Below are 12,771 nucleotides of genomic sequence, written 5' to 3'. Positions count from 1 at the left end.
TCTGCAAACGGGAGCATGTTACACAACACAGTACCTTGTTAGAGGCTGGGCTTGACTCTCGCACAAATGAAATGCCATCAGTTACAATCCACATGACCAGTGACAAATTACTGCGCCGCAGGAAGTACTTCTACAAGACACCTGGCTGCAGGGTGCAAACTCCTATGAGACCACTGCCTTCTGAGATGGAAACTTGCCTCACTTATGTGCCTCAAAAGATAACAGAGAATCTACAGGCAGACAGAGAGATGATGCACACGCATACTGCAAATCTAACTGCTGAGGAGAACCTACAATGGATTTCATCAATGAGACATTAACTTTCCATTTCTGCAACACTGGTGTACAACATGGTTTTGTAATCAATAAAAAGGCTTATATTCTCCTTAAACTCTTGAAACAAAACTAAACCTCCCTTAAGTGTAATGCAATATTCAGTTCTGCATTAAAGCTGCCCTTCTGTATCAGCATCCTTACCTGGCTTCCCAAATATCTCCCCAAAAAACTCCAATTGAACTTCTATAGTACTCACAGGGCTTCCAGGAACACCTTCCCTGGGAACAGACACTTGCATTCGACTTTGCCATGTACCATGTCCATAGCTCTCCCCATGACTGCTCACACCATGCTGGCTGTTTAGACAGAGTCAAATGGCAGGATTTTCTGAATATCACAGCCACCCATATGTTTCTAGGGCATTCATATGAGGAAAGGCAAACACTCCATGGAATGCTACAACTCATTCTGAGCATCATGGCGGAATCACAGTCAGCTGTTCTCAACAACATGCACACAGTTTGCAGGGCTGGTGTTGCTCATGTTGGATGGCTCACAAAAACAACAATATAATTTTATTGTGTACTGGTAAAGAGCAACAATCAATGACAGAAAGATAAACTGTGTTCCAGCTGTCCAGGCTGCTGCCACCCTGAAAGCTTTGGTTTTGTTATGCTACAAGTAAATTACCTGATTCTGCTCATGTTGTTGCTACACTATTGATCTAGCTCTGTGCTACAGCTTTATCATTTGATCAGCTGGGCTGAGTGCTCCTAGACCAAACACTGAAATCACCGAGATTCTCTTCTTCCAATAATAAAGAAAAAAGGTAATATTCCTCAGTACTCCCCTAATGGGCGTTTGAGAACCAGCTGCCTTCAAAATCCATTTGATAAAGTGCACCATTCTTCGGGTTTACCAAACCTTGTGGTTTATCAATACTTTGTAATCAGTGCAAGTCTTTCTCAGACTATAAACAATAAGACAGTCAATGGTAACTTAAGCTGTAATTTCTGCATGCAGCATTTCAAGTGTCAGCAAGCAAATGTGTGCTGTGCAGAAGAAAGCTGCTGCCCTTTTTACTTCTAGCTAGATGCCTGTCTTTGCACTGCCACAAACTAGGGCTTGATGAGAAAGTATCCAAATATATACCCCCATTTGCAGCACAATTATGGACCTTAAAAGGTAAGAAGCATCCATCATCATCCACCAGCTTTAAATTAGACTTGTTAAGTCTTGAGTTACAAGTGACACTTGCTAGAAGAAACAGATGTAAAAAGGAGAAGCCACTTCAGAGCCACTGAAATCATCACATGGAAGTAATGTGGGGACAACTACCATTAGAAACCAGAACCACCACGGTTGTGATCCATCAGACACTTTTTCAAATACCAAGCTGCATCCCCATAGAGGTGTGTGACACTTTCCAGCACTTTCATGGTTGCCACTGCCTGAAAATATCCCATTCCCACTACATGTTTTTCCATCATAGAATCTGAAATTTGTGTCCTAGATTGGTGCTGTTCTCCCATTGCTAAAAATTCAGATTTGTTTTTTAATCTTTTTTTTTTTTTTTTTTTTTCTTTTGCTAACTCTGCAAGTTTTCCAGCTACATAATCAGGTTCTGGAAGGATTCAACCTGTGGTGTAGGGATGCTGAGTGATCGCACTGTGATACCACTCTGTCAGCAGAAAGCATCAAGACATCGCTGACATCACAGCACTATGCTTTCTCCCATACCAATTCAGGCAAATCCTGGATGCAAGGACTATCTACCATTATTGCATAAATATCTTAAGCCTCCTAACAGGTCCAAAATAGATCTGTGGAGCTTTCGTTACAGTCTTGATCATAGTAGTATGTACTTGAACAAAGGAGGAAAAAAAAAAGTGTCCATGTTTCTCCTCACATTCCTTTTACTGCCTCATTGCACTGACCTTCTACAGCCACACAGTTGGTCATTTTAATCTTGCTTATACTGAAAACATAGCAGGTGCTGTACTAAACCACAAAACTATCACTGCCTCCTTGGAGGAGTGTACAAATTACATCAGTGTCAGGAGCAATGATTATCACCTTGATTGGTTAGGCAGTCAGAAGTTCTGCAACCCAGTGGCAAACGCCTTACGTCAGCTTTACAAATTTCACTGGTTAAATAGCTGTAAATTATATCCCAAGACTCTGATACGTTATTCTACTTACTGTATCCACCAAAGCCATGCTAATACTTCACTTCCCAAAGGAAAAGTGCCTTTTTTACCATATCAGTCTGTACTGCTACTGATGTTGTTTTTCGTGCTTACTGACAGCTCAGAGTCTAAAATCATTAGTCATTTACAGTATGGCATCTCCAGAAAATAAAGATCTGAATTCTATATTGATTTACAACATTGCATCCACAGAAAATAAAAGAATTTCATTAAGTCCTCTCTTTGCCAACAGTATTCAAGAATTTGAAAGGCACTGCAAGTTTAGCTAAATTGAGCTAAATTTTAGAGGAACCCCAGCCACTGCTGGAAAAATGAAATTTCTCATGCTCTTTGCATTGTGGGAAAAGTTCTGAGCACCTGGACAGCACAAAGGAGCCTAAACCTGTATTGACAGGTTTTGCCTTTGATGAGCATGCACAGCAATACTGACCACCAGTGTTAGACCTGATAATACTCCACAGAGCTGGAGCTAAAGCTGGTGTACCTGTGACTCTCTAGGAAAAGAAACATTTTTTTCCCCTCAGAAAATTGAGAGCAGCTGAGAGAAAATGTTTCTCTAAAACACATATGACCTTGTTGAAGTATTTAGTGAGAAATGAACTGACAGATCTTGCAATAAAAATGATGTAGTGAAATAATAACAGTATATTAAACAGGATTAAAATATAACATTTTACTAGTTATTTCAAAGAATAGATTTTTTTTTCTTCCATCATTCTTATCTAAATATTCAGACTCTAGCTAAACTCCAAACAGCTTTTTTTTTTTTTGTTGTTGTTATGTACCAAGTGCAAATATGTCAAGATAAAAGAGTTAAGAGAAAGAAATACCAGGTCTTTGTTTTTTTTTTTTCTTTGCGTGGTAGGCTACATTGTGTTTCTCATGCCTAAAACCAAGCACCATCTCTCAAAATATTTGGTTGGAAACCACAGCCTGAAAACGAGGCATTTGACATAACTGCCACATTTACATTGGCATAACATGTGAACAGCTTCTAAAAGACAAACATTAAGAGGAATTAAGGGTGAGAACCTGTGCAAGAGGAAAACAATCACAGTAGCAGAAGTCCATTTACTGCCAGAGCAGAGCCAACAGTCATGGTCATCCAGGTCTTGTGACGAAACTTCAACTATAGTAACAGGAAAAGAATGATGATACCAATAAATTCCTTACTAATTGTAAACATTTATCTGTTGACTCTTCATATCTTTCGAGAAGTATCCATATTGTTCTCACAACCATCTTGATCTTATCCTGAAAAAAAATAATTGTGTAATACAACAGGACATGCTTCTTATGTGAATACGTATCTTTTTTTTTTCTTTCCTGTATCACATTGGAGAAAAATACTTCACTCTGTATTGCTAATGTCTTTTAGGTATTGGTGACTATGAACAGTGCATTTCTCAGGTCCCTATTCAAGTTGTAATACAACACACTCACTACTTAGAGATACGAATAGAAATTATAAGCAGGAGTCAAAATTTATGTGGTGTATTTTACAAGTAATGCTTACTTTAAGATCTGACTCCCTTTGCCCCTCACGGACACGTTTATGCATATCAGCCTCGTAAAATATTCAGTTTTCATCCTCTTCACCATGATCCATTTGTCTTTTCAACAGGTTTATGTTCAACGCTACTAAAGTGGAATGGTGATTATACCATTTAACCTACCAGCTAGCTGGGCTTGAAATGCATCCATCCCTTTCTTATTAATTACTCTTTAATGCCTATTTCTATCACACAGACTCATGTATCATCCTGGTTTATTTCGGAGGAATATAGCCATAGGATGACAATTACTGATGAGCATAAAAACTGGAGCTAAAGACCATACAAAGAAGAAAACAGAACTGATGTGGGAAGAGATGAAAAGATGAAAAACTAACTAGAGAAGAAAATTGGAATGAGGCAATTTACAAACGAAAATGAACAAACCACAGCCAGGTAACTCTGAACAAGATTAATTGCTACACATTTCCTTCCCCTTCACAACTTTTAGCTTATTTAGTCTTCTATTCCACTTTTCTATGCAACAGTGCTATACTTTTATAAACTCTGATTCCACTCTTACATGAGTCTGACAGCAGGGTTTTGAGCGAGATCCTCTGTTTGCATAAACTGGTATATCACTACTGACTTTGGTAATGTTACTCAAATTTAAGCCAGCCAAGGATATGCTCCATTGACTTTCATGGATTTATTTTTAATTTATTACTCTGTGTTCAGAAGCAAGAGCTCTGGATATAAATCTTGAACATAAATAGACAATTTCCAAATCTAAACAGTAGAGCCACAAGTACCATACAGAAAAACAAGCTAGGCATGTATAGAACTGTCTGAGAAGTTAACCAAATGTTGCTGTGCATTTATTAGTAGTTTACTGTTTATTAAACAATAAATCAAGATCCAAAAAACCTAATTAATTTAAATGAAGTATTGCTTAGTGGAATGGGAGCCTGTCAAAATAATTGTTGGGAGGACAATTAATTGGTACAAATGTGAGTGCAAATTTTGTTTTTAAACTTTAAAGCGTGTCATTTGTAGTATATAATGTATGTGCACAATACAAATTTCATACATTTTCCTCAGTGACAATAAAAAGCGCAGTTTATTATAAACTGAAGTAAAAATAAAAAAAAAAAAAAATAAAATCACAGTTTTGTCATTGGTATGTGAAGGTTGTTCCAAGGGCCCATCCAGAGCTCCTCTTCATCCGACTGTGTGTGTTCACTGTGTGACTCCAAGGGCTCTTTGACATCCTCATTATCAACAACCGATTCTTGCTCTTCTGTGCTTTTCATTTTGGAGCCCCCTGGCTTTGTTACTATATTTTCAGCCCCTATAGTAGAGGAAGCAAATGAGACACTGCAAGGTCTTGTGTTCATTTTATCACTAGAAGATGGTCCCTTTGACAACGTGTTCAGTGGGACATTCTCCTCATGTGTCACTGCAAGCTTGTCCAGTTTCTTGAACTGTTTCCCCAGCCTCACTGGAGATGTGACTTTTAAATTGTTACCAAGGCAAACACGCCGGGTTCTGACAACAGAGCCATTCTGTGCAATGTAGATGTTACCGTTGATGTTGTTTTGAATATTCGGGTTATTAAGACGATTCCTCTGGCTGGAATCAGGAGCGCTGTCTTCCCCAGTGGAGCTGGTCTCATACTCTGGGTCGACGATCAACTTAATCTTTTTCTTTCTGGCCCACTGTTTAACAACAAACAGAAATGTTATTAAACCTTAGCACTATTTCTTACATTTTCCTGCCCTTTTTCCATCTGTTTTTTATCTTGTCTTTCATCTAGAGACTCATATGAATTTTTATTAACTTGCTCTTTTGTACCATTCCTTTAGCTTGTACACAGATCTTTCTTAATTGTTTTGATTACCACTGTGTGCCTCTATCATATATAGCTAATGCTTGAACACACAAACAATGCTTTGTACTAAAAAGTTGTAAGATTGATAAATCCATGTTAGTTTATGAACAGCATAATGCAAGACAGAGTGTATAAAAACTGATGTTTTTGTTCAGATTTGGAAAGTAGTTACAAATTTGGGGGTTTTTGTTTTGGGTTTTTTGTTTGTTTTGGGTTTTTTTGTTGTTGTTGTTTTGTTTTCTACAGATGCATTCAGCTGTGCTCCGGTTAAGTAGAAATGCACTTTCATTGGAGAATCCTGAGAATGGAGATATTACTTTCTGAAAGAAAGCTTCTGTGTATCATGACAGTAATACAAGACACAAAGCAGTGTCTCAGTTTGTCTTACAAAGAAAAACAACTAGATTAATAACCTCTTCTAACAGAAACTAGAAGGCACTGATGATGAAGCCATTGTGTAAATGACACTTGTCAGAAACTTCTGTACTGATGGGTCAATGCCAGGATGGCCTTAGAAGTTTTCTTCCAGAGCATTACTACATTGTGAATTCAGTGCAGAAATGGCATTGAGCAGGTCTGGTTTATATGCACAACACATCAAGCAGAGAAATATCTTGGGACCTACACAAGGGAAATTCTCAGGCACGATGTTTGTAAAATTGGCTGGTTAACAAAAGAAAAACTTGATAGAAGACTTTGTGCCAGTTCCAATCTAGTGGAACCTTTGCAGTTAAATGGGAGATGGTGGAGAAAAGAGACTTTAGATTTTGAGTAATTTTTATATTTTTTAAAAGACAATGTAAACTATTTCCATGTTGCTGGGACTCTGTACTAATAATGATTATGCAAAACACACTACTTATTTTAATTTATAATTGATCTTTTTAAAATAAATGCCTCCGTTCAGTAGACTGAAACAAGCTACTATGATTCCTGAATTAATAATGAAAACACTGTTATGTCACTAAGGCAGCAGATACCATCACAGTTAACTCCACTGCAATGCATACACATGCACACAATAAAAGCCAGTTTTTAGAGAAAGAAAATCATGCAAGGTACAAACAGTGGTGATTACTCTTAAGATTCTGAGAAGTTATACTTCATACAAATTACTTAGATGCCTACTCTTTTGCTCCTGATAAAAACATACAATTTTCTTCACACAGATATATTGAGGTGGATGAAAAGACTGAGTAGCTTAAATGGGATTTATGTTAAAACACTCCGTGCAGCAACAACTCCATGCTATGTGGGAATGAAAAAGGTAGATAAGCGATCATAAATCTAGTTCACATTTCAACTGGAATTAAAGACAGTAGTTTTAAAATTACTATCATGGTTTGCAGCTGAACACCAGTTGTCCTGCCAAGGTAACTCCACAGCAGGCTCAAGTACCTTAAAAATTCAAACATTTTTCTCTCCCCTATCTAACAGAGACTTCATGGCAGAGCTTTGGTGCATATGCCAGAATTTGTAATAGCTTTAAAGTACTCACAAGACTAATCCAATACTGGCTCAAAGCTTTAATTTTATTTAGGCTTCTTATGGCTTATTTGGATAAATCTAGTGGTTGTGAAACAACTCAGTGGCTGTGGATAAATAAAGCACAGATAGCTTGTTGGTATACAAAGCTTACAAACTGTGTGCTGACAGCACTGATAAGAGCTCTGTGAGGAGATATATCATTCAAAGTTTGCTTATTACATAAAAATGAAAAGGCCATTTGTGCTCTCAATAACGCAGGTCCTTCTTATGCAATCATGCTTATTCTGAGCTGGATTGTGCTAATGGAAGCACTATAAAATTCTCTATTGAATAACATCAGATATTGCAGGATATTGAATTTTAAAAGGCAAATACCAAAATACAGAACGTAGATGATGGCTACCTTCAGCAACACTTTGCTGTTATGCATGTCAAACTTTTAAACAGATGTTACAAAAAATAATAAAATCACTGTACTGTTAGGTGGGAAGGACAGATGCCAGCAATGTAATCCATTTTCTTTTCTGACCAAGCTCACTTTGCTCACCTACCTCTGAATTCCTGTCTTGTACACCACTGGTACCTGAAACCTGAATCCCATGACACAGAAACAGTTTAATCCCAGCTCTGCTAGTAACACTCTGCAGTTTTAGAAGCATTGCTTTGCTGCAATTTCAGTTGTCTTCCCTGCAAACAGGGCTAATGTTTACAGCAGAGAACTCATTTAAAGATTAGCAAATGTTTCACATAAAGTGAAACCATGTATGACTTCTAAGTCTTTTCATCCCCATTCCTGTTCTTCACTGAATTCCAGGTTTTGCCCTTTTTCCTTCCTGCAGCATTCCATTTTGTGATAGACACAGCCTGCATGAACACAGGCTCCTTAATAGGGTTGTGCCATCAGGTTCACCAAGCTATCCATTACAGCTAAAGCAAAATGCAACGCTACTTCAGAACGTGCATAATTCAAAAAGGATTAAATCTAAGAAACAATGCAATGCCTCTTTAACCACATCACTGAAGCTAGCAGAGAAAAAGAAGTAATCCTTTATGCCACTGCTTAATGAAAATTAATTTTTCTATATCTACCAGTAAGTATACCTGTGTAGTGTCTCAGAGGAATTATATTAATTTGGTTTTAGACTGTTTATCCTTAAGACAGGATTCAAATGCTGAAGCAATAAGCTTTAACATTTTCTTTTTGGCTATCTTTAGTCAAGTGTGTATTTCTTAGGAAAGACCACACAGAAGGCACAGCAAACAAGATCATTCTTCACTGCAAAATGTTCACCTACTGTTGCTCCTTTTCAAAAGGATGTAGAATCACCAGCAGTCTCTGACTCTGTAATGGCAGTATCCAGGGTCTCATCTGACTGGGACTGACTGTTTTCCTGGGATATCTTTTTTTTTATTTTCTTTCTTTTTGTGTTGGTGTCAGAACTTTGATTCTCAGACTCAGGGGAAGTAGTGGTTTTACCAGAAGTGGCACTATTTGTGCTTTTTGTTGCTTTAGTTCCTTTGGAAGTAACACTGATTTCACTTTCTAGACAAGAAGATTCATTCTTACTGATAGCTTCCTCCCTGTCACTAGCATCTGTATCAGCCTCTTCTGTGCTTTCACCCACACTATCCTTACCATTAACAGATGATTTTCCTTTCTTGTCTTCTTCAGTAGCATACATTTTTGCATTGGTGGATGTTTCAGAAACTGCCTTATTTGAGTTACCTGCTATCTCATCAGGGATTGCACTAACTTGCTCAATATCCACTTGTTCATCTTCTTCTGACACTTCTTCTATTGTTTCTTCTATTTCAAGGCTGGCAGAAGAGGTTTTGCTCTTATAGCTGGATCCTGAAGCTTTCCTGTAGCTCATCTCCCTTTCACTACCTGGTACATTAGAGCTAATACTTGATTTACGGCTGGATTGCCTCGCTCTGCCACAAGAGCTACTTTCCCTACTTTTTATACTGGACCTTTCTGTGCTTCTTCTACTGCTGGACCTGCTACTCCCTGATTTGCTGTATGAACTTCGTGTAGATGAGCTCTTTGACAGGCTACCATCTTCATCACTGTCAGAGTCTTCCTCATCATCATCCTCTTCAGAGGAGTCCTCCTCTGATTCACTGCTAGAGCTGGATTCAGAGTCATCATCAGAATCCCCAAAATCATGCCCAGTTTCTTCATCCGAATCCACAGTACTTTCAGTGGCTTCATCTTGGTCCAGAGTAATTTTCAAGTAGTCTTTATCTTCTGACTCTGAGCCAGAGCTGCTACTTTTCACCGATGATTCATCTGAAGTGTATTTTCTTCTCTTCTTTTTCTTCTTCTCATAATCACTATCCTCATGTTCACTCTCTGCTGTGATATTTATTGAAACTCCTGATTTTGCTTCATCTCTTTCATATTCTTCCTCTCCTTTTCCTCTTGCATGCACTAAATCTTTGCTAATAGGCTCTTGAAATTTTCTGGAGACACTAATGCGTTTTAACACATGATTAAGTTTTCTCATTGAAGGCCTGTCATCTGTGGATTTCTGAAAGTAACTCCCCCTGATAATCATACTTTTCTCACCATCCACTCGGCGAGCTGACATCAACTTGGCATAACTGGAGTCTTTCCTACCACCCTTCACTTTGTGCAGAATCATTGGGAATATCTTTGCTTTCTTCCATGGAGAATGAGCTGACTCAGTTTTTCCTACTGTTTTGTGAGCACTGACTGCTACGCGACTTAAATGCATCACTGCTTTTAGTTTCCTTTTTCCTTGGCTGGTCCTATATATTCTTCCATGTCTGAGATCCATCCCACCACCTAAAGGTCTACCTTCTATTTGAGCCCCTGCTCTCTGGCTTATACCTCTGCTTGAAGGACCTCTGCCTTGACTCATCCCCTGCAAATTATGAAAATGGAACTTGATTACAATTTGAAAGATAGTTATTGTGAAAACTTGTACCCTAAAATAAACCAGTAGGAACAAATGCAAAGTTTTCCCCAGCATAAAAACTAACTTACCTGTTTTAGAATAGCTTTTAACCAAAGTTATGGGGAAAGTCATACTTCTAGAATAGGCTGCAATTACATAACTACCTTATTCTACAACAGGAAAAAGTACTGGCTCAGAAATGTTATCTCTTCTCATTTAATTAAAACCCATGGATTTAGAGTCTAGTATTTCTGAAAATCAGATTTAAAAAAAGGGAACATTAGTGTCAAGTTTTTCCTGGTTGCCACTGACATTTTAAAATTTCTTTACATTCAATTGTGAAGTTTATGATAAATGAGTTCAGATGACTGCTTTTCTCAGTGGAAAATCACCAGTTATAGGTTGAATACTAGTAATACACCATTTGGTTAACAATATAAAATGATATTACCTAAGGCTATGTGGATTTTTCTTTGTAATCGAAATCTACATTGAGGGAAAAACAGACGTGGCTATTAAAAGAAACTTTGCAAATCCTTTTTATTTCTAGAAAAAGGGAAAGAGGTGCTGACACAAACTTTACCAGTCATTAGAAGGGCAGGCAATGACTAGCACTGGAAGAGCTGCTTACTAGGTATATACAGAATGCAATTTTCTAATCAATTACAAAATACATTTGACAAAAGTTTAATGGTCCATTTTGTTGCAGAGGCAGAATCAACACACCAGAGATACTTACCTCTTCTGCTGTCGATCCATGTGGACTATAGTAGTAGCCACCGTCATTCTCCACCATGACTTCCCCATACTCATCGTACATGCCCGAAGGAGACAGCAGTCGGCGGCGGCTCCCATACTGAGGCAGTTCATACCTGGCAAAACCACCATTTTCGTTTCATAATGTGCAACAATGTGTTCACATGTGTCTCCACACACAGCAACAAATGCACATGTTCACATCCCCAAAGGACAAGAATTTATTTGCTCTCTTTTCTCTCTACCTTTGAAAAGATGATTATTCTTTTTTCCTTAGTGGTAACAGAATCCAAACCCTCTTCTTATTGCAGTTGCCCACAAGCCCATGAAAACTACAAGGTGACCTGAGGGTGTCTCTGGGATCAGTCAAGAATCCCCCAAATACTGTGTTCTTTACAGATCACTAGACCCGATTTTTGGAGGATCCATTTTATAATTAGGGAATGAAAGAGCAGGTTCCCTGGGATCAGTTCTGGAGAATCCCTGCAAGCTTGTAAGAACAGCAATAATCCTTAAAGTGCTTTCAGTCAGATGGGCATTATCAGAACAAGGCAGGATGAAATTTTTCTAGATAAACGTAAAAGGCCAGAGAGTGCCTGGGAACTGTGAGCAGAGAGTAATAGTTACTGTACTCAGGTGGGTGAGCCACAAAAGGGGAGGAGATGATGGAAATTTAGTTCCAAGGCAGCAGAAATATGTAAACAAAAAAGTGAATATGAAACCAGCATGATAGCTGGGTATACACTCTCCAAGCATAATAGATTCCTAAAGAAGCAGGGATTTATTTATACAACACCCCTTTAACTTTTAAAAACAGTTTTGTTGTCAGTGCATAACTTCATAGACAGAAAGATTAAAGTAATCCTGAGGTGAAGGGAAATCTCCAGATTACATGCTGTAAAAAGAAGTATCACCAACCTGGAAAACAGCATTTTCAGAAACATAGAAGAAAAATTAAAATATACCCATGCTCATAGCTGTAGTAATCTTGCCCATAGTATTCCTGTCCTGGATCAATTCCAGACTCCATACTTAACTCCTGTCAAAACAGAAACACCGAGTGAATGCAAACAGTTACACACAGCAATGACTGATGAAAAAGGAGCATAGAAAAGTTTATTAAAGTGCAAACAAGCAAAATAAAAAAACTTTAATAACCCGAGGAACACTTAAAACTGTCAAAGGCCATAATGAGAAGCCTACAGGAGCTTTAAATGACCCGTTCTGTTGTGTATTCCCTGGGAGTAACTGTCTGAAATCAGCTAAATGCAGATGCTGTTATGGTTCTGGGACACTGTCTCACTTATCCTGTACAAAACCCTCATTCAGTAACTGCAATGGACTCTGTAAATACACTGTCACTTCTTCCACCTCTCTCAAAGGAAAAAAACTGCATTGAAAGATTAGGGCTATTTTACCTACATTGCTTGCCAGGACTCTTTTAAAATGTTTTCTCAAATATCAAAAATCATGAGCAGCACTGGACTAAGCTAAGTACTTTTTTGTATCCTACAAGAGTGGCATGCATGTTGCCTCTATCTCACAGCTTCCTATAGGTTTTCCTTCTGTCCAATGAAAAGTTGTGTCAGAGCATCTCATTGTAATTACTTATAATGACTGCAGAAATTATCACTATTCTGTACCACAAAAATACCATCAATAGCAATGCGTCACAAAAGCAACATTTGCTCTATTGTTTATTCTGGAAACAATACTGGGTCTAAAAGATCCGA

At 38.1% G+C, this 12,771-nt stretch overlaps 1 protein-coding gene across 4 annotated transcripts in view; it reads right to left on the bottom strand.

Moving 5' to 3' along the window:
• Positions 1-3,144: 3,144 nt before the first annotated feature.
• Positions 3,145-12,771, bottom strand: part of PCDH15 (protocadherin related 15) — a 464,553-nt gene continuing 454,926 nt past the window's right edge. For 2 of the 4 annotated variants that reach the window (XM_065671102.1, XM_065671104.1), the window contains 3 exons: positions 12,004-12,077; positions 11,022-11,154; positions 8,666-10,249 (listed from right to left, as the gene is read on the bottom strand). In XM_065671102.1, coding sequence (XP_065527174.1) covers positions 8,666-10,249; positions 11,022-11,154; positions 12,004-12,077 — 1,791 coding nt within the window. Of the gene's footprint in view, positions 5,698-8,665; positions 10,250-11,021; positions 11,155-12,003; positions 12,078-12,771 lie in introns of those variants that run through there. The other 2 variants (XM_065671106.1, XM_065671105.1) reach the window with 2 other exon arrangements.

This window comes from Lathamus discolor, chromosome 3 (genome assembly GCF_037157495.1).
Source record: "Lathamus discolor isolate bLatDis1 chromosome 3, bLatDis1.hap1, whole genome shotgun sequence".
NCBI classification, from domain to species: domain Eukaryota; kingdom Metazoa; phylum Chordata; class Aves; order Psittaciformes; family Psittacidae; genus Lathamus; species Lathamus discolor.
This window is presented reverse-complemented; position numbering and strand designations above follow the sequence as displayed.